General features: G+C 36.7%; 1 protein-coding gene across 1 annotated transcript in view; it reads left to right on the top strand.

The window, feature by feature from the left end:
* The first annotated feature begins 4,762 nt into the window (after positions 1-4,762).
* Positions 4,763-22,617, top strand: part of LOC145775349 (meiosis inhibitor protein 1-like) — a 59,819-nt gene continuing 41,964 nt past the window's right edge. Inside the window, exons 1-5 of the mRNA XM_082586636.1 lie at positions 4,763-4,879; positions 9,454-9,636; positions 10,252-10,422; positions 12,345-12,526; positions 13,563-13,683. Coding sequence (XP_082442762.1) covers positions 4,786-4,879; positions 9,454-9,636; positions 10,252-10,422; positions 12,345-12,526; positions 13,563-13,683 — 751 coding nt within the window. The 5' untranslated portion in view covers positions 4,763-4,785. The remainder of the gene's footprint in view (positions 4,880-9,453; positions 9,637-10,251; positions 10,423-12,344; positions 12,527-13,562; positions 13,684-22,617) is intronic.

Raw genomic sequence — 22,617 nt, 5'->3', positions numbered from 1 at the left:
CAATGTTAGGTTGATGGAACAGTTGCAGGCTATTTTGTGTAGGCCTTCTTGTGTTGATGCTTAAAGTATGTAAATAATGAATGATCTCATGCAGTGTTTTTTTAAGGTGTTTTGGGGGACCGAAACGGTCCCCCAAATTTCACCAGCGGTTTCCCAAAATTTGGACTTGCAACTACAGTAGAAAAGTAATGGTTGTTTCTCGCTGTCATCAGCAAATATCTGGCTATTTTTTGGTACCGTATTTAAATGAAACACTTGCGGTCTCTTAAAACTACTTAGCGGTCACCCAAACCTAAAAAAAAACTGATCTCATGAATGAATGATCTCACATTTTTGAGCATTAACTCATCTTTACTTGTTTCTACAGACTTTGAAGAAATTATTGATTTGTTTGCAAGAGAAAAAACCCGCCGGAAGCGATTTTAAACAATTAGTTCATTATACACTACAGTGACATTCATTGATGTATTCAAATAAACAGTGCAAACTACTTTTTTGTAAGGAATTAAAAATACAAATCGTAGCGCATCATCAAAAAATTTTTTTTTGAGGGGCGGCGTTTTTCTTATCTGTCTAGGGGCAACACTTAGGCTAAATCCGCCACTGCATGTCAGCAAAGAGTAGCCTAAACAAGATTTTTTAGAAAAAATGCTAGGCTAAGCATGGGCTCGTGCAAACCTAAAATCCGTAGCCTATCATAGTAGAACAGGGGTCACCAACTGGCGGGCCGTTTGCGGCCCGCCACGCTGTTATGTGCTGCCCGCGGAAGGTAGCCTATCAGCGTACAAATACAACTAAAAATACTTTTCTTGAAGAGTTAAATAGCACAAAGGCAAAAAATACTTTCTGGAAAGCATATTTTCGCTTCGTATACGATTCCACCAACCGACCGATCGGATTGTAGTTCTAGGTTGGGGTCGCGTAAAGTTATTCCAATGCGATGTTCAGCCACACTGTGAGCATAGGGTTGCTTATTTTAAGTTTGTAAATGTCATGTAAACACTAGTGTGCGTTTCAACGTTATTGTGTTTCACGAGCAGTGTTTCCTTTATGCAAGTTTTTGTTGGCAAAATAATATAAATTCAAAAATTTTTTCTGGTTGTAGCCTATTATGAAATAAGTTAACTGTAGCCTATTTAGCTTAGTATTGCAAACTATTGTTAATCAACAATTCTTGCCATGCTGATAAGCACCGCAAGTGACAGTTGTCTAATAATTAGCCTAATCAAAGAAAGACGATTTTATAGACTCTCACAAAAAGGATGAAAAACTATAACTCATTGCCTTTTTAGAGGGAACACCGTTCATGAGTTACGATACAAACGTCTTTTCGGTGATTTCCACAAGTGTTTGTTTCATGGTGCCTGGTTTCTTTCTCTCCGTTATTGGAGCTTATTTTTCGCTGATATGATTGCAGGTCACTATTGTTGCCTGTATTGCGATGTGTCAAACATTTCCTTGTTTACTGAAACTGTTAATTGCAAGATATCTTTTGTGAAGCGAAGTGACAACTCCACTCTTGCTTGGCGATGAATATTCTGATGAAACCGTTCGCCTCGCTACAAGTTAATGCGCAAAACAAGTAGCCTCGTTTATTAGGCATTGTTAAAGAAGTCAAAAGTGTTGAGGAGCTTGATCTGGCGGTAGCGTTGTTCGACTAATTTTGTTGTTGCGGTATTCTAAGACAAATATTAACAACATGTAGGGCCTAACGCTGGATACTAGATACGAAATGCGTTCTTTTCTGGCATAAGAATCAATTTTATTACCTAAAATTTTATTAGTGCGGCCCGCCACAGCTCTCCTTAGTGCTAAAGTGGCCCGAAAGTAAAAAAGGTTGGTGACCCCTGTAGGCCTGTAGTAGAAGATGTATTAAAAGTCTTTTCATTAGGCTACATAGAATGTAAATTCATATCTCCAGTAGCAATGAAAGATAAATAAATTGGGGAATTAGCCAAAAAAGTGTGCAAAAACACCCCATTGGTAAAATAAAAGCTTAGCTGGCCGGAAAACCCTGATTTTCTGAAAAACTGAGAATAATACAAAAAAAAATCCTTTTAGATCTAAGATCTTGATGATATTTCCAACATCTGGTTAAAAAACTGAGCTGAAATACCATCAAACGGCTGAGAACCAGATAGAAGTTGGAACACAACACTTCACCATGCTGTTTTGCTAGAATCACTCATTTATGAAATTGTGCACTGGAGCGTGAAGTAAAGTAAGTCTCGAACCAAATTTCCAGACTTAATCGAAAGTAATTTTATCATGGACTACGAAAAAGTTACTTTTAACCCGAAGTTCCACTTTATTAGGAGGTGATTAACAAAACTATTACCTTGTCAACTAATTTTGGGGAACTGTTCAAAGTTTACCCCGGTTTCAAAGTATCCCCATTTTACGGTACATTATTTAACTGCCTACCGATACGCCTCGCCTATGAAAAGCCGTCTGCGACAGAGTTTCCAGAATTTGTTTTATTTTTCCACATCATCAACTATTTCCTCATTTTAAAAACTAATTTCCTCTTCTCACAGTACTCAATTCACACTCACACAATTCCAATTCACACAATACATCTTCACGGGTTATAGCCTACATGCTATTGACCAAAAACACTTGCGTATTTTTCGACAAAACTTGGAAGTGCTAAACATACAAACGTAGGCTTGTTAGTTTTACAACTAAACATTCAACAATGAGCATGCTGATAAAACACCATTGTAACAATTAAAAAGATAGAATTACTTGGACAGAAATATGATACATGGTAAACTGAAACGTGACAAAAAATTGACAAACATGGCGACTGGCATGGTTATTGAAGTTAATGAATTTATTTCACAATGTAAACAAAAAATAACTTACTATTAGCGTAATACCAGAGTGGTAATACCGTACTACAAAAAGTGCTCAAAATGCCAAGCAAAAAGCTAAGCAAAGCGAATTACATTAAATATACAGTAGTTCTCTAAAACCTCTACTGCCTGTTTCACCCTAAAAGGGGGATCATCAGAAGGTCCTTATTCAAATAGAGTTTTATCTGATAATCCCTCTTTTAGTGTGAAACAGGATGTAGAGGTCTTAGAGAGTACAGTAATACTAATAACTATATTTGATGTATTTCACAATGTAGATATTAACGACCTGTTTTAGCCTGATAGAGAGAGATTTTGTTTATTGTTTTGTTTACTGATGCTGCTAGTTCGCTGTGGTAATAGCGAATTGCACTAGCTTTCCAAACACAGTTCTCTAATCATGTAGGTGTAACATGTACCATGTTTTTAACTAACAAATTTATATTTTAACATTTAACCAAAAGTTATCAGTATTGCAAAATGCATTTCAATGCTGCAAATTCAAAACCTAACGTTCTCATAGAACATAAGTCAAGCTTCCTGTTAACAAACGCCACTCACACAGAATCTAGCTCAACACATCTGTATTTCTAAAGCGACATAACTATGAAACCGGTATAGCTTTTCCCTTGATTCTTACGATAGCTGTTATTGATGAAAAGGCTCTACCGGTATATTATGAAGTAAGCGGGGAATTGAAAAAGAGAGGCATTCGAAATTTGACTAGCAAAACGAACGGACTGAACTTTAGAACAAGAAGGTTAAATTCACGACTGGGGAATGTCGCTCTTCTGACAACGGTCGCACTAAATTATATTGATTAGAGATATTTTTCAATTCCCGAATAGCAAATTTGAAACTTTGATTTAATAAAAAATGATTCATTCTATTTAATTCGTTTGCTTTTTTGTAGGAAGTCATACCCCTAGACTAGACAGCCAGAAGCCTAAATTATCCTTTTTATTATCCTTTTTAATTAGAGACAGAGAGCCTCAATATCCTTTTAATATATTCTTGTAAATTCTCCTTTTATTTCCTTTTTATAAACAAAAAATACGACAACTAGACAGCCAAACCCTACACTGGGGAACTAAGTTAAGCAAAACCCTACACTAGGGGCTTCAGACACGTAAAATCCCTACATAGGCCTTCTAATGACCAATATCTACACAGTGAAGTCAGCCACGATCATGCTGCTAAAAGCGAAACTCAATCTATAAATGAATTTATGTTTGGTCAGCCAGGCCTAGCCTATGCTTTGTAGCCTTACTTGAAATTTTCTGATATTGCAATCATTAAAGTTCCTTCCGCAAGCTAAGTTTTCGTTGACTTTTTGCTGGCACATAAAGTTGAGTGCATGATTGGTTGAAAAGTAATGCAAAGTAATCACAATCATCAACACTCTTGGTACCTAACGCAGCATGGCTAAACTACTTATATATTTTTATATTAATTTTGAACATTTTTTTTCATCACCTTGAAGTTCTTCCCAAGATGTTGCCTGCTGGGGCTATGCTAAATGCTAAAGTTTAAACTTATTACATTTCTCGTCCTCAAGCACGTCGCAACGTTTGTGTTTTGTTACTTCCACCTTTTTTGGATTTCTGCTATGTTTAGCATATGTTTTTGTTGTTGTGATGTTTAGAAACAAAATAAAATTGAATTGATCAATTTTTTTAGTAACTTCAAAACAAAACTAATCATAATCAAAAAATAAAGAGCCCAAAAAAATATATAATTTTTGATTAGATTAACCAGGCGTTCCAACCATTTTGCTCCTAAAACTAATCATTTTTGCTAAACTGGCAACTCTGCGCCAGATGACAGTTTTGGAGGTTTCTGACTTTCTGGTATTTGTCAGTTTTAATTTTAACTTAACTGCCCAGTGCCCAGGTTTAGTAGTGCTGAGTGCATATTAAGCCTAAATATGAGTAATTGTTCACATGGCATGAATTGGATTTGTGCAAATGGAAATTCAACAAGCTGTTTGATCTGCATTGTGGAATACATGGAAAATGACGGTTTGTAACCTGTGTTTGCACTCCTTTATAACTCATATACCAATTTGTCCCTCGCGTTTTGAATGTCAGACTCAAAATTTTTCTTCTCCAGGTCCAAATGTTAAAACTGGATTTGTGTAAATTTAGGACCTCGAGATAATCAGGAGCGCCGGAATGATTTTTGACTGGGGGGGGCAAGATTACGAAAAAAGGGCACTTTTGTTTACTAAAAGGCCAATTTTTTTTCAAGTTTTAAGATAAGATATAGCGATTATTCTAATCTATCAGCTCACTATGTGTGATAGCCTACAAGTGTCCGGTATGCAAAGAAGGGCATCATGCTATGTTATAATAGGCTTGCCATACGTCCCGGTTTAGCCGGGACAGTCCCGATTTTAAGGCCTTGTCCCGTTGTGTCGCTCGGTTAACCAATTTGTCCCGGAGTTTTCAATTTGAAATTTGCAAAAAAGAATTCTTGAGCTAGTCATCTTAAACAATTCTTTCTCAAGTGGGTCTGCGGAAAATATCAACAAAATGTTTCAGAAGCAAATGATCAACATCGACTTTTTCGATGAGCACGTATTGGTAAAGAAATAGATGTCTAAGAGTGAGAGGAAAGAATCATGGCAAAATGCAACGACATCTCTTGAACAAAAGTAAACTTTTAACAAAAACATAACCATTCCAAACTTTCAAAACCTTGTCGAGTTTGTGTTTTGTTTGCCTGGGACATCAGCACCAGTTGAACAAATTTTTTCAATTATGAACAATATGTGGTCTGATGACAGAGGCCAAATGCTAGAACAGAATGTCAAAGCTCTCCTCAACTTGCAAAATTAATGTTGATTTGACATGTAGTGAATATTATGAAAAGATAAAATCTAACACTGTAGCCTACTTTCGAAAAAGGTGGCTAGCACAGAAAAATATTATTATGCCTGAATCATGTGCTCATAAATATTGTTAAGTTCCCTTGTTTTCGTTGGAGAAATAGGTTTAAATATATTGGTAATTTTCCCATATTAAATAATTAGTTGCATTACACATTATTTTGTATTAGGCCTACATTAAGATTATTTGCAGTTGTATATGCGTCCCGGATTTGCATTTCTAAAAAATGTCAAGCCTATGTTATAATGATGTAACCTACTGTCAATCCTTAAAGCAGCCTGTGGCCATGGCCGCTAAGTAGTGCTTGAATGACCGCCGGTACCTCCTCAATCGGCCAAGTTTGGCCGCCAGTCTCTTCTAGCCAATTATTTAATTTCGCAATAGAATGATCGTAGATTAACTGTCGAAAATATGTAGTGTCAAAGAGTGACGCAAAATTAGGTCAGCGCGTCATAATCGCCACTGTTGCATTGTGCGGGAATATTTGTTATTGCTGGAATATATCCATCTGTGATCAGCCGATCAACAGCGCTGTAAGTCTTGTTTGTAATTCCCGATGTATATTTGAACAAAGTCTTAATCCAAAGTGCTTATTTACATCGGCTGGCAATATTGTCGTTTTTATGTCGATTCGATGTTGTTGGACATTGAATTGTTGTTAAAAAGGAGAACTAAGTTAGTTGACATCTGAGGGGAAAACATTTTATTATCCTATTTTGCAAAAATATGCTTTTTTTAATAATGTCCTTCACATCATTGAAATACTTATTTTATTACCTTGCCGTCATCGTCAGCACATGTCGAACGTTGCTTTTCGTTGCTAAAAAAAATTTTAGAGGAGTGGCGAACTTCTTTAAAATCAGCCACATTGGAGACACTCGTGCGAGTGTCGTTAGATGGTCCCGCAGTACTGGATTACAATCCTGATAAAGCAGTTATTGCGTGGTGCAACGATTCTATTGTAGGACGTCGCCTAGTCCCAGACTTCAACAACACTAAGTGATGATTTTAGCATTGTTGCAAGTTTAATTCTATTTACTTGTGCTATCGTTATTTTGTATTTTGGCCTCCAAGCACGCAGATTTGGCCGCCGAGAGGGAGCTCCCTGTAGGCCACGATGGCTGCCGAAAAAAACAACGAGTTTTAAGGCGGATAGCAGAAATTGTTATATTGCAAAATGTGCAGTAGCTTACATGACTTTAAAAGGGCACCATTGCCCCCCCTGCCCCCCCATCTGCAGAAAAATTGAGGGCAGGGGGGGCATTCGCCCCCCGCTTCCGGCGCCCCTGGAGATAATCTAAACCAGTGGCGTATCCTTGTTGATTTTCTTACGCATGCAATGGAGGGAGGGTCATAGCCAGTGTAGGGAGAGAGAAACCTTTTATTTTGTCTGCTGCAAAAAATAGTATACGGTACAAATATAAACTGGTACAAATAATCAACAACAGACAGGAAGCAAGCAGCCTACCGGTATATTAGTCATAGAGTCAGCTGCTTCCCGTGTTTTTAATGTGACAAATATAAAGTTTCGGCATTACGTTGCAAACAAGATAAGCATAAGTTCCACAAAAATGTAAACAAAAAAGTGGATTCCTGTAGTTTTATTGAAACATCAAAAAATATCATGCCCTACAAAAGTAGTAGCCTATGAGAAAAAAAACACCTATGCAAAAACAACAACTGTTACCTGCTAGCATAAAGGACAAAGCAAAAACATTAAAAGTAGGCCTATCGTAGTTTATAAATTCATACTTTAACAAAAACAGTCAGTTTATAGGCCGACTTAAGTACAGTTAATAAGATTGCAGTCGTTAATAAGTAGTACGTAGCACAAGTTCGTGAGTAGTAGACCTACGTATAGTACAAACAATGTTTAATTCTAAACAATCGTCAATGTTGTGACGAAAAAAAATAGTTATGGCCCAAATTCATTCATGTAATAAATTTTTTTTTTTTTTTTGTGAAAGTTTTAATACTCTGGAGGTCTGGTAGCATGCCCCCCCCCAGGAAGATTTTGAAAAATTTGCCTTAGGTTTTATAGCCTTTCTTGCAATCTGAGCTTTACTTAGCTGATAATTGTTTAAATTGTGTAGCTTTGGAAATTACTCAACAGCTGAACAATAACATAGAATTACAGATTGCCTCTTAACACTTAAATATTAGTTTATCAGTTTGAGATCATTTCTACTTAGCTAATGTCACCTTTAGCATGTAGGGTTACCAGGGTCAGCAAAGTTTCCAAATTTTGAAAATGAACAGTCGTTTCGAATATTGAAATTAAGAGAGCCAGGATGTTCTGCTATTAACATTTTCAATTTTTACACATAATTTCGTTGTTCCTGAAAGATTTCTGATTTCATCAGAATTGTAAGGCATGCCTTTGCAGGCATGGAGAATACGCCACTGAACTAAACACAAGAAAATATAAAAGAAAAGTTTCAATTTTATCATCTTTAAAAGTTTACAAAGGAATCACAAAGTAGAATTTCAGAAAAATGTGGAAGAAAGAGAAGACAAGAAGTTGGCTTTCAAATGGGACTCTGGTCATATAAAAAAGTTGGCTGTGCTGGACTGAGATGTAATTAATTATTATTTATCATTGAAGAATAAGTTTAAATTGTACATATTAGTTATTCCATCATCAAATTCTTCATTATATTGAAAGTTGTCTGGTACCCTAATTGTATTTTTAGAAGCAGTCTTGCCTGATTTTTATTTTTTTTTACTAAAATGCATATCATCAAAACTACTTTACTTCTGTAACTTTAATGCTTTAAACAAATTGTTACGTTTATAATCTTTCTGCTTAATTTGCTTTTCAATACAATTTTTTCGCATTTTTATCACTTTGGCAGCCTTTTTGGTGAAATAATGAAGTCCTGCGTTTAAATTGCCAGAATATTATTTCACTTATAATTTTGTAAAGCTATTGGAAATTGAACCTGATTGATCAAAGTTTATTTGAACAGAAGTAGTATATATGTCTGTATGTTATTATATTTCATTATACAGTATGCTATCTCTACTTTTATTAACTTTTTTTTTAAATTCACACGATCACACTGAGCCGATATCCTGCAATTTTTACCTTTCTGAGTCTTTCATGACATCACAATTTTTGAATTTGAGTCTTTTAAAGTAAAACCTTTGGGTAACTTGTCACTTTTTAGATTTCTTTTCTGTTAAACAGCCCTTGTTAAATTGCAAGTGTTAATTGTAGGCCTATTTTACAACCGACAAAATAAAATTTTTCATTTTCTTTTCTAGGTTTGGTGGCTGTGCATACTTAATATAGGCCTATTGCTTTTCAAACGCTGTTTTATCAATGCATATTTTTGTTAAAGTATGAATGTTAATGTGTGTAGGGATTTTTTATGTTTTTTCTTATTCTTAGTTGTTGATAGCAGTAAATTTATAGAAAAATGCAAAAAAAGAAACTTTTTTGAGTTTGGACTGCTGTAATTATTGCGATAGCTGTTATACAATTAGCTGGATTCTCCATTATCAGGTTAACCCAAAAACTGTATTTCTATCAGCATGCTTGCAACTCTTCTTTTTACATCATCAGTTTAAACTGAAACTGAGAGGGTATGGGTTAAAATGCTTCAATTGAAAATTTATTTTCTAAAAGCAATGCATGCTTACAATGGATACAATGCTATATAAAAACACATTCCGGTTATCTTTATTATTTAACATTGTAGACAAACCTTTATCATGTCGAGAAACCTTGTTCCAAGAAGTGTTGGAAGGATTTAAGTGTGACCCAAATAGCTACTTTCCTGTGTTGGATCAAGATCATGAAATTATGAAACATGTGCTCCTTGTTTTAATGGATGTGTATCAAAAGTTGAATGATAGCAGTTTGCAGAAGTCAATATCTGACAGTAAGTAGGCTGTAAGCAATTTTTACGTTGTTGCTACATAAATTTTGATAGTTTTAAAAAGACATAGAAACGTCAGATGAAAAATAGTGCATGTTTTTACATTTTACTATTAAAGTACAGTTGTATTCCTGGTGTGAATGCTAAAACCAAACTAACAAGCATTATTTTTCATTTGAGGTTTTCGGGTGTTGTAGACTGGTGTGAACATTTGTGTGATACAGATTGTATACATTAGTGTGAACCTGACCTACTGCATCATTGTCACCATAACAATAAAAATATGTTATTGTGTTGGAGACATGCACATTTGTGCAATCTTGTTAAAGACATGACTTTTAAATCTTCTTGTTTGATGCATGGATGATATATTTTATGTAATTCAATTGAAAATTTCATCAAAACACTTTTTTTTCAGACTACTGATGATAAAGTATATATTATATACATAAATAAAGAGTGTAATGACATCTACAGTTGCAATGCAAACTGCATTTTTCCACAAATTTATTTAAACAACATAAACAAATTGTTCCTAAAGAAAATACAGTTAAAGAACTTTTCTATCTCAATCAAAATAAAAACGCTCTCATTAATCATAATTGTTCTTTTTATTAGTTATTGTGATGTTTCATCAATCATTTGGGGATGATGTAATTGAAGTTGTTGTCTCCCATGCAATTGAGCTTTGTGCTTCTTCAAGTTATAGAAACCACACCAATTTTTTACATGTTTTACTTACTTTATTTCACCATCTGCCAGAAATTATGGATGCACTTTTGGTTTCAGGTACTATTTGTTTAATAAATTTAAATGAATTATTTTCAGTACCATAGTGTATAGAAGTTGATGACTGGTTTGGCAGTGGTATTGAAACAAACTACTTGATGCCTTATACTTATTTTCTGATTATAAACTCATTGTTATGCAAAAAGTGTTCTAGATGCTAGTAATAGGCCTACCAGTGCTTTTGGAAGTGATCTATTCTTAAATCATCTGAAGCGTCATCATTGAAGTCAAGTTCTATAAGTTTTATTTTTATAACATTCTTGTTTTAACCCATAAGGGTCTGTAAATAGTAGGTCATGACTTAAATTTGGGTTGTGAAATTTTCCATTCTAAAACACACACAATAATTTAAATTTTTCATAAATGTGCCTTCAAGGTTGTTTACTGTACGTAGTTTAAATGGGTCCACGTCTTTTAGGCGCAGACAGTTAGGCGCCGGTCAAATAGGCGCGCACACTGTGGCGTCAGGATATTTAGGTGCGGAGCACTATGGCGCCCATTCATTTAGGTGCTATTCCTAGTAAAATCTGCCGATTGTGTGAGCTCAGCTTTGGCAAAACCTGGTCGGGGTTTTGACGGAAAACTAAGTTACTCTTCACTCAAGCCTACCACCAGCTTGAATATAGGCTACGGTATATTTTTTATTGATTTGTTGGATATGCTAGAGATGAGAGAGACCATAGACCAAATGGCAAGGGCAAATGGAGTAAGATGGTATGGACATGTGATAAGGAGGGAGGAAGGAAGTTTTCTTAGAAAGGCACTAGATCTAAAGGTGGATGGGAAGAGGAAACGCGGTCGTCCAAGAAGAACGTGGAAACAACAAGTGAAGGATGAATTTAAAAAAGTCGGACTGAAGGAGGAAGATGCAAGGGACAGGGTGAAATGGAGAAAAGGGATGAAAACAATTGCTGCGCGGAAACAATCGGCCACCCCCACTAGTGGGGAACAAACTGACGATGGATTATGATGATGATGATGATGATGTTTATTATTTAGTGTAGTTATTATTTGACTTATATAACTAAAAGTGAACTCAGTCATGTTCGGAAACTTGAATAATTTATTGATAAAGCTTTCGCCGACGCAAACCTGGACTAACAACAAATAAATGCCAAACACGCCCATTAAAAAAAACAATATATATGTATACGTATATTTCTCTTCAATTTCAATATAACATTTTGTGTGAAAAGAATTGCCCTACCTACCAAGCTGATACAATCTGCAGACTTTACTAGGAATAGCACCTAAATGAACGGGCTCCACAGTGCTCCGCACCTAAATATCCCGGAATGGCCCATTTCGGTGAGCCTGATTCGGTGAGTCCGATTCGGTGAGTCCGATCCCTAACGGGGGATTTTTTCAATGTTTTTTTTAAATTATCGGGTACCGTAGCCTAATTATCATTGTCGTTTTAGGGTTAGGGGTTAGGGTTAGAGGTTAGGAACTCATCGAATCAGACTCACCGAATCGGACTCACCGAATAGTAGCAGACCCAAATATCCAGAAGCCACAGTGTGCGCGCCTATTTGACCAGCGCCTAACTGTCTGTGCCTAAAAGACTTGCTCCCGTTTAAATATGATTGCATTGTTACTCAATCTTGAGTAATTGAATGAATACAATTTGTAAAAGGTAATACTAATAAATACATATAATCTTTTACTCTTTCCTGTGCCAAGTTTCATATAATTTTGTGCAATGAAAGTGCTACTGTCAAAAGAGTCTTAAAATTGATATTTAATTACAAAGCACAATTCACAAAAATTTATGCTTCCAAAATGTTTGGGTCACGAGGATTTTGAACTATTTTTTGTGGTTGTGCCAATAAGTATTTGCAAACCCCTGTATTGAAGCAATAAGATATGTTGTTTTAAGTAATTTGAATTCTTTTATGTAATGCTATTGCTTTTTTTTCAAGAAAACTTCATGGATAATATCGTATCTGGTCTTGGCTATCCGGATGACCAACTCAGAATTGTTTTCATTAATGTCTTTGATAGACTTGTCAACAGATGGGTGGATGGTCAAAGGTCTTTGCAGCACTTCAATAATCTTAAATCGCACTTACTAAATATATTGCAAAGCTCCGATTCCCACCAGGTGACTTTTATGGACAATATGTATTGGATTAGTTTTTGAAATCTTGACTCTTTTTAACAAAATGATGGATTTACTGTTAAGCCTTCTTGAGAATGACACTGCGGAATACTGAAAAGTTTGGGTGTTCATCAGGAAAATTATCGTTTCTACCACTAGTTGCTACGTTCATCTGATGAAATTGAAAGTAAAATTAACAACAAACAAGATGGTTTATTGCTTCACTGACGTTTCGCGCACCATGACAATGCGCATCCTCAGAGCGAATAACATACAAAATAAAACTTCACCAGGTTATATACTACTGTAGTGCGATTGAAGACAAGAAAAAATAAAACACGCAATATTTTAAAAAATTGGCCAATGAAAGTAACCGCTCACACATCATTGGACAATTTTTTTAAATATTGAGTGTTTTATTTTTTCTTGTCTTCAATCGCACTACAGTAGTATATAACCTGGTGAAATTTTATTTTGTATGTTATTCGCTCTGAGGATGCGCATTGTCATGGTGCGCGAAACGTCAGTGAAGCAATAAACCATCTTGTTTGTTGTTAATTTTACTTTCAATTTCATCAGATGAACGTAGCAACTAGTGCTAGAAACAATGAAACTGCAGCTAAATTTTCATCGTACCAATCTACGCTTAATCGTTAATCTAGTGGTTAAAGATTTAAAAGTGGCAAAAAGCTAATCTTCGTCTCCAGATTGAAGCATGTCATGTTGTCTCATCAAAGACAGCTACCCCGCATACTTTCATTAAGTGTCAAACTGATTAGGCATTGTTGGGGCGCTCTCACCACTTGGCCACGCAAATTTACTATTTATATTAACAATTTTGTTCCTAAAATATCATGAATGAAAAACTTATTTCTAACTGTAGTCGGTTATCAGTTGGTACATATGCATTGCATATAGCCAATATTAATGTGCGTTAATAGGCTACCTGAAATGAATATTGTGAAAACTAAAGATATCCTAATTTTTTAATAAACAATGCAAGATGTGTTCAAATTTGAGAAAATTTAGTCGTTGACAGGTTTTAATTGGAACTTTGCATATATTGGGAGAATGTGCAAGATCTCCAGATTTTATTGCATGGATGGTTAGGAATGCGATAGTACCTGATGCTGAATTAACTGCTGTTTTGGAATTGCTGGGTATGTTGTATTCTCAAGTTTGGGACCAACTGAACATTTCTCAATTACAATTTTGTGTAACCTAACCCGTTACTAAAAAGTTTGTAAAACTTTTTATAGAATTTTCAAGCAATCCCCCAATTTCTAATGTTATACTTTCGTCTTTTTCTTTCCCTGTTGGTGTTGTTCCTTTTTGAAGACATTCTAGAAAGCTACTGGCGCTGACTTCAGTCAATCAAGGATATTAATTATGAAGGAAAAGGTTATTTCCGCACAACACTTTTATATAGTTTGTTTAAGTCTGGTTGTGTAGCTTACAAGCTCGAGAGACCGACGTCAGTACACATAGTTTCGATACTTGCCAGGTCATGCGAAAGACTATAAATGTACATTAGGGTGACCCAAAAAAAACTAAATTTTGATTTTTAAACTTTTTCTTGTTTAGACCTCTGCATTATGGTCCAAAATGACACCTTGCCAAGTTTTGTTGATATTGGTCCACATTTGACGCCCTAGCAGTGGGCCGGTACCCCGCGCCGGGTCAAAATCGGCCAATCTGGCTGTATCTCAGCAACCGGTAGGCCTAGAATGCTCAAACTTGGCTTTAAAGAAGCAGAATGCATGGTTTCCTATCTAACTTCCAGAGGGTTTTGGGGTCTAAACCATTTAGTTTATAAAAAAAATGCAAAAAACACATTTTTGACCAAATGTGGCCCCCATAAACGTGTAATATTCAACTTTTAGTTTAATATACAACACTAATTGACTAATAACACAAAATTTAAAATACAAGCAACTTTTGTTTAATCATAGACAAGCTTTATTGCTTTTGCACTTTGGTTTACCACTTAACTTTCAACCACTGACCACTGTAATTACCCATTAAATAATTCAAGACAGTTTTTTTTTCATTTATCGTATTAGTTTACCACTTAACATTTCTTAAAAATGATTTTGTGGTTGTGTCCAGCTTTTGGTGGACAATGACTTCTTGGCCATATCTCAAACTTTAAAACGGTAAGCATGAGTGACTTTGATTGCTTTGTCCAACTCTTTCTCACTATTTGGGGCAGAAGCCCTTTCCTCAACATCAGTGACCATGCCCAAAACTCTCTCAACAACATGATTTGTAGCAGGCATGTTCTGTAGCAGAGTTTTGAACGATGAAAACTCCTCCATATGGTGCCAAGATCTGGGACTTTCATGAGTCAGACATTCAAACTTGGGAAAAACTCTAATGAGTTCAGAAGAGTCTGGTCCGATCAAGTCCAGCAAGCAAGTGGAGTTTAGAAATGCATTTGAACCAAGTCCTTACCAATAACGGCTCTCTCAGAACTTGATCGAAATGTTTGCATCTTTTGCCACATTCGGACCTTGGTGGATATGCTCACACGATCACTTGCACAAGCAAACACAACGTGGCGCTCAATGAGGTACCACAGGTGCAGGTTGAGTTTCGTGCGTGTAGTAACAGCCATTTCAAGGAAAAGGTCCAGGTAGCCTAAGTTGCTTCTTTTAGGAATGGCATTTGTGAGAGCATTCCACATTTCTTAGTCATTCACTTCAGCATTTGTCAAACTTGGGGATGTAAACCAATATTTAACATAAAAAAGCGTTGACAACATGGAAAAAAGAAGCCAGTTCTTGCAGTAGTACTGAAATGTTTAAATAATGAGGCAGAAGTGTTGGTTGATGTGATAAACACGACGGACTCAAGTGGATCAAAGAATGAAACAAGAAACGTGATTGAAGCACTGAATGCTGTCAATTCCCACATAAAAATAGTCTTGGGTCTTGTTTTTAACACAACTGCAGTAAATAGTGGTTAGAAAAGTGGCGTTACCGTTCAATTTCAAAGCCATATAGGACATTATCCTTCAACTAGCCTGCAGGCATCATAGCATGGAGCTTGTTTGTGGTGGAGCAGCTTCAGTGGTCTACGGTGATACAGAATCACCACATGAAGCTGTATTTAAAAGCTTTGCAGAAGTTTGGGTGAACAATATAAATGTTTAAGTTTATGAAACTTTCCGAACGAACAACAGAAAATTGAATAGAATTAAAGAATCAGTTCTAGATTTCTTGTTCAGTTGGCTTCAAAATGGAATAAACATACGAGAAGATGTCAAAAAGTTGGCTAAATTGTCCATTCTTTTTCTTGGTGGTACTTTCCGGTGTGGATACAATATTGTACGGTCAATGCTCCAAGTGTGTTTAGCACATATGATGGCGAAGATCATTTATACCATTCAAGTTGCCTTGTTCAAGCAGCAGTTATCAGAAAATCCAGCTTTTACAAAAGATTGTGGCCTTGGGAATATATATTCACTGGCTGCTTTTTTAACACTTTTTTATGTGAAATATTGGTTTACATCCCCAAGTTTGACAAATGCTGCAGCGTATGACTTAGAAATGTGGAACACTCTCAAAAATGCCATTCAGCTCACCTCTAAAAGAAGCAACTTAGGCTACCTGGACCTTTTCCTTGAAGTGGCTGTTACTACACGCACGAAACTCAACCTGCACCTGCGGTACCTCATTGAGCGCCACGTTGTGTTTGCTTGTGCAAGTGATCGTGTGAGCATATCCACCAAGGTCCGAATGTGGCAAAAGATGCAAACATTTCGATCAAGTTCTGAGAGAGCCGTTATTGGTAAGGACTTGGTTCAAATGCATTTCTAAACTCCACTTGCTTGCTGGACTTGATCGGACCAGACTCTTCTGAACTCATTAGAGTTTTTCCCAAGTTTGAATGTCTGACTCATGAAAGTCCCAGATCTTGGCACCATATGGAGGAGTTTTCATCGTTCAAAACTCTGCTACAGAACATGCCTGCTACAAATCATGTTGTTGAGAGAGTTTTGGGCATGGTCACTGATGTTGAGGAAAGGGCTTCTGCCCCAAGTAGTGAGAGAGTTGGACAAAGCAATCAAAGTCACTCATGCTTACCATTCCCAAGTTTGAGATATGGCCAAGAAGTCATTGTCCACCAAAAAGCTGGACACAACCACAAAATCATTTTTAAGGAATGTTAAGTGGTGAACTAATACAAAAAATGAAAAAAAAACTGTCTTGAATTATTTAATGGGTAATTACAGTGGTCAGTGGTTGAAAGTTAAGTGGTAAACCAAAGTGCAAAAGCAATAAAGCTTGTCTATGATTAAACAAAAGTTGCTTGTATTTTAAATTTTGTGTTATTAGTCAATTAGTGTTGTATATTAAACTAAAAGTTGAACATTACACGTTTATGGGGGCCACATTTGGTCAAAAATGTGTTTTTTGCATTTTTTTCATAAACTAAATGGTTTAAACCCCAAAACCCTCTGGAAGTTAGATAGGAAACCATGCATTCTGCTTCTTTAAAGCCAAGTTTGAGCATTCTAGGCCTACCGGTTGCTGAGATACAGCCAGATTGGCCGATTTTGACCCGGCGCGGGGTACCGGCCCACTGCTAGGGCGTCAAATGTGGACCAATATCAACAAAACTTGGCAAGGTGTCATTTTGGACCATAATGCAGAGGTCTAAACAAGAAAAAGTTTAAAAATCAAAATTTAGTTTTTTTTGGGTCACCCTAATGTACATAGCAAATGTTCTGAAATTGTCTGCCTTGTAAAGTGCTGAGAGCAATGCAAATCTATCGGAATGGCCCGTTTCGGCGAGTCCGATTCGACGAGTCCGATTCGACTAGTCCGATTCGGCGAGTTCCCTATTCGGCGAGAGCCTTTTTCGGCGAGTGCCCTATTCGGCGAGTTTTTGAAATTTTTAAAAGGAAATTATCGGGTACCGTAGCCTATTACAATTGCCGTTTTTACATAGTTTTAACATCGCTAAACGTTGAAATCGTGCAGAAAGGAATAAAAATAAAATGTTTGAACTATTAAATTAAAATTCGTCATGTCAGTTCAGTTGTTTTTATTTTTGACCATCATATCAAAAACAATACACGTCGACATAGCAAAGGTGTAGAAAAAGGTAGAAGCGACAAAACGCGAACGTTAAAACGTGCTTGTGACCGAAGTAAGTTATTGAGTTGAAAGAAATTTGGCACGGTCGCAACACCTTCAGAAAAATTTAAGATATGAAGGGAAAATAAAACAAAGAAAATGTTACAAAAAAAATCATGCTTATGTGTATAAGTTAGTACTTTTGAATAGTTAAAATGATTAGTTTGGATCAACAAATGAGAACCCATTGTAGTAACAGAATGAAAAGGCTAACCAAATGTGTGGCCTATCGTTTTAACGTCGCTAAACGTTGAAATCCTGTAGAAAAGAGAACTTTGCTGACTAGGATATGTTGAAACTGAAAAACATTCACAGAAGCCCTACGATACGTTGCATTTTTAAGATAATGTATTCAGACGTTGAATCAATGTACAAATGAAATGTTATGCTAAATGGGTTCTTGGAACAATTCGAAAGGCTTCTGTGAATGTTTCTCAGCTTCAACGTATCCTAGTCAGCAAAGTTCTCTTTTCTACACGATTTCAACATTTAGCGACGTTAAAACGATGTAAAAACGGAAATTTTTGCTGGTTGGGATAACTGGGCTACGGTACCCGATAATTTCTTTTAAATCCAAGCTGTAGGCCACACATTTGTTGATCCAAACTAATCATTTTAACTATTCAAAAGTGCTAACTTACAGACATAAACATGATTTATTTTATTTTTTTTTGTAACATTTTCTTTGTTTTATTTTCCCTTCATATCTTAAATTTTTCTGAAGGTGTTGCGACCGTGCCAAATTTCTTTCCATATGCGCCGACTTTTCAAAAAACCTTGGGGGGCGAGAAAAGTGATAACGTCATAACCATAGCGCTATTTACTCGATTAAAATAGTCTTTGATTAAGCTTAGTGTCGTGTTTATATTAACAAATAGGTCGCAAACCGAATTTATTAGAAGCGCTGCTTGAAAGGATTAGTTTTACGCACGCAGTACGCCTAGTCGTAAAAATTTTGATATTGTTAGCTCATAATTGGAACAGTTGGAAAACAAGCCGATTCCTTTCCTTTTCGTGCGAGTGAACAACAACGATCAAGACAGTGAAGTTATCGAAATAAAACGCAAAAAATCATGATCTCAAGCAGAGTGAAAACCCGGTATCAGTTTTATTAACCTCGTTTCGCTAATTACTTACTTTCAAAGCGTTGACAACGGCGAAGTGTTTTCTCTTCTGTTTTTTATCGAAAGTCTTTATAGTCTTTTATTGAATACAGTAGGCTATACTCGAGTAAAGGTCGAGATGTTCGCAAGTGATTTTCACCTCAAAAAGACAAGTTCAACTAACACGGGACAAGCTGTTGTCTCCAGCTCAGCAATTTTCAAAATGAACGCACTAAAAATCATTGTCGACGTAGATTACGGATTGTGAAATCGCGTCGGCTTAAGTGAAAGTTTTGAATACGTTTATTTGCAGTGATTCAAACTTAATTTTCAAATTCAATGATTTCTTGTCAATTCTAAACTTTATGCACTTGTTGAGCAATATGCAAAGCTCACGAGACAAAACAGAAAGAGGAGATCATTTTTTTATTTTTGCGTGTAGGATATAATCGTTCTTATTATTACGTAACATTCCATGATCGTTAAAGTCGATGTCAAACCTTAGCGGTCGCATAAAACAATGATGTCAGGTTAGCTAGGTGATAATAGCGGTGAAAGACGTCGTTAATGCAGGCAATATCTGCGACCAACACCATTAAACACCTTTTCTTTTTTCGGTTTTCAATTTAATTCTCACACATTGCAAAAACAATGCTTTCTGTTGAATCACAATTGATCTCACAGCGGGAAGACCTCGTTGAAAATAGCGCGTCTAATTTAGCTGGTTTACTTAATATTGCAGTGAATAGTTACGTGACTATTCCAGCAGTACTCTACCATCTACTTTGAAATTTCCATACCGTATGAGATAGCCATGCGATCAGCTGCTGTTTTGCGGGCAAGAGCAACGTAGGCTTTTCTTGCTTTAGTCATTCTTTAAGTCCGTTTAAATTATCTAAATCTCCTTCGCGAAGTGTTTTATATTTGAAACACTACTTGTCATCACCATTTTTGTTGCCCCTCAACCATAAATTTACGGGGGGCACCGGCCCCCCCTGAAGTCGGCGCGTATGTTTCTTTCAACTCAATAACTTACTTCGGTCACAAGCACGTTTTAACGTTCGCGTTTTGTCGCTTCTACCTTTTTTACACCTTTGCTATGTTGACGTGTATTGTTTTTCATATGATGGTCAGAAATAAAAACAACTGAACTGACATGACGAATTTTAATTTAATAGTTCAAACATTTTATTTTTATTCCTTTCTGCACAATTTCAACGTTTAGCGACGTTAAAACGATGTAAAAACGGCAATTATAATTAGGCTACGGTACCCGATAATTTCCTTTTAAAAATTTCAAAAACTCGCCGAATAGGGCACTCGCCGAAAAAGGCTCTCGCCGAATAGGGAACTCGCCAAATCGGACTAGTCGAATCGGACTCGCCGAATCGGACTCGCCGAATAGTAGCAGACCCCAAATCTATAGTGGATACAGTTTTGCATAAGAATGCATGTTGTTTGCTTCAGATAAGCTTTGCTTTCTCTTTGCTACTTGTCGGTTTGTTGTCATTAGTCGAATCCAGGGCTCACCACGTGGAGGTTGACAACTTGAACTTGAGCCCTTGACCCCCTTGCATAAGAACACACGTTGTTATTATTATTACCTTGAATTTGAAACGTTATTACAGCCCTGAATTCGGTCACACTGCACATTTCTCTCAAGCAACACTGGTTTAGCTGGTTATCATATAACTAATTGAGCAGGCCATAGATGGAAGTATGAATAAAAGCGAAATATTACCAGGCTTTATTCCCATCTGCTTATCCCTTCTGAAACAGACGCGGGTGCAGTCGGTGCATCTTAACTGTTTTCCTACGAGCGTCAATATTTGTTGATCAACCGTGCACTATTGGGCATTGGCACCTTTCTCTTCTTGCGAATTTGGTGTTGAGTAGCACATCGCATTTTTAACGATTGCACCATTTTCATCCCACTCACCGGATCGGAGAGTTTGCATGTCTTGGATGATGAAACCACTGGCTACTTTCTACGGGCATTTCGGTTTAGTCCGAGAACATCGTCAACTTGGAGTGAATAGACTCTTTGCTCCACGAGCTCAAGCGAAGATAGCACTTGACAGCTATTTTAAACGTGTTTCATACAGTGTCACCCAGTCATGACTCATGCCCTCACTGAATTTGGACTCATTTGCAAATACAATGCAACACCATGTTTGTTTTTTTTTAAATTTTGTTGAGTGTTGGCATGTGTTCATGTGCGTGTTGTGTGTTACCGTGTTGTGTCTAGTTAAGTGTTGATTTTGGATCAGTAGTAGGTCAGCAACTTAACGTGCTGTTGGAAGCGTAAAAGCGTGACCAAGGCATATTACAAGTGCAAGTATTGAAAGTTCCAAGGTTAAAAGCTTGATCTGCACTAAGATATTACTTTTTCCTATTTTTGGATCTACGTCTTTTAGGCGCAGACGATTAGGCGCCTGCCAAATATTGTGTGCATACTGGCGTCAGGATATTTAAGGGGGCGCACTGTGGCGCCCGGTCATTTAAGTGCTAATCGGTGTATCAAATTTATCAAAAATGCTTGATTATGCGACAGTTCGCCCCGCTGTGTTACAAAGTGAATTTCACTTTGAAACATGTCAATGTGCAGTGCCTGACTATGCAAGTAGCCTACAGCCTAGAACCCACTAAGCAAGCTCTTTAGCTTGAACAGGTGCACGAGGTGTAAGGAAGATGATTTTTATTAAGCAATAAATAAAATACGGAAATGTGCAATTAAACACTGCAAATGAAATACGTAAAAAACACAATAAACAGACAAAAGGCAAATTAACAGGTTTTTTTTTTTACTGAACATCAGTCTGTCTTGTTTCAATAAAATTTGCCGATGCTTGACATTTGTGACATTGAGAACAGAGAAGCAGCTGACTTGATGGCTATTATAGTCTTCTTCCTGTCTGTTATGGTGCTATTTTATTCGTATTGTTTATAATTGTGCCGTTCTATTCTCGCAACAGACGAAATAAAAGTTTTCTCTTTCCACTCAGGACGGATAGGTCATGTGGCGAGTATGTTCCTTTAAGACAACACTGTACTACTGTTTATATAAACACATCTCTGCAGGACATATGCAATGCATCCTGGCTACAAGTTGCAAGCATAATGATGCGACTCTGCTTAATCGGTACTGTTTCGCATTTCTACTTTTTTGCAAGTGACTAGCTGGTATGGAATTTACCAAATTTTTCACCGGCCTTAAGGTAGGCTGTGTTGTATCATCTTTAAACCCAGTCGCGGTTTTTGACGGAAAAGTAAGTTACTCTTCACTCAAACTTACCAGTGCCCGCTTGAACGTACGGCTGATGTTTAGTGTAGTTAGCAGGGCTGGGGAGTGGGAAGCCACTGCAAAAAAGCATAGGCTCCAGCTCCGGAGCTATCAAGCATTCATCCACTAGCTCCAGCTCCGGAGCTATAAATTTTTAAACAGCGGCTCCGGCTCCATACTTTATCCGACTTATTCTTTTAAGCGGTATTCGCTTAACCGATGTTTTTACTTTACAGTGCCGGCAAAAAAAATCTTTACATTCAGTCGGCAAAAAAAAACTTTACATGTAAAATCTGCAGAAGTTCTTGGCTTACTGTTCTTGCCAAAAGCATTGAGTCACAAAAATGCTTATAGTTACATCATTAGCTACTCTCTGGCATCACTTCGCCGTAAAGCCATTGCTCTTCGTGCGTAGTGTTGCTTTCCAGCTTCGTGAATAGTAAGGGGGATAAAATCGCACAATATTTTTCATTTTCTCAAAGTTTCGAGGTCTTGCAAAAAAATTTTCAAAAACTAAAATGGGTCGAAAGAAGAAGCAAATGGAAGAAAAACCTCGTGCCTTGA

This window comes from Aplidium turbinatum, chromosome 8, assembly GCF_918807975.1.
Source record: "Aplidium turbinatum chromosome 8, kaAplTurb1.1, whole genome shotgun sequence".
Classification (NCBI taxonomy): Eukaryota; Metazoa; Chordata; class Ascidiacea; order Aplousobranchia; family Polyclinidae; genus Aplidium; species Aplidium turbinatum.
This window is presented reverse-complemented; position numbering and strand designations above follow the sequence as displayed.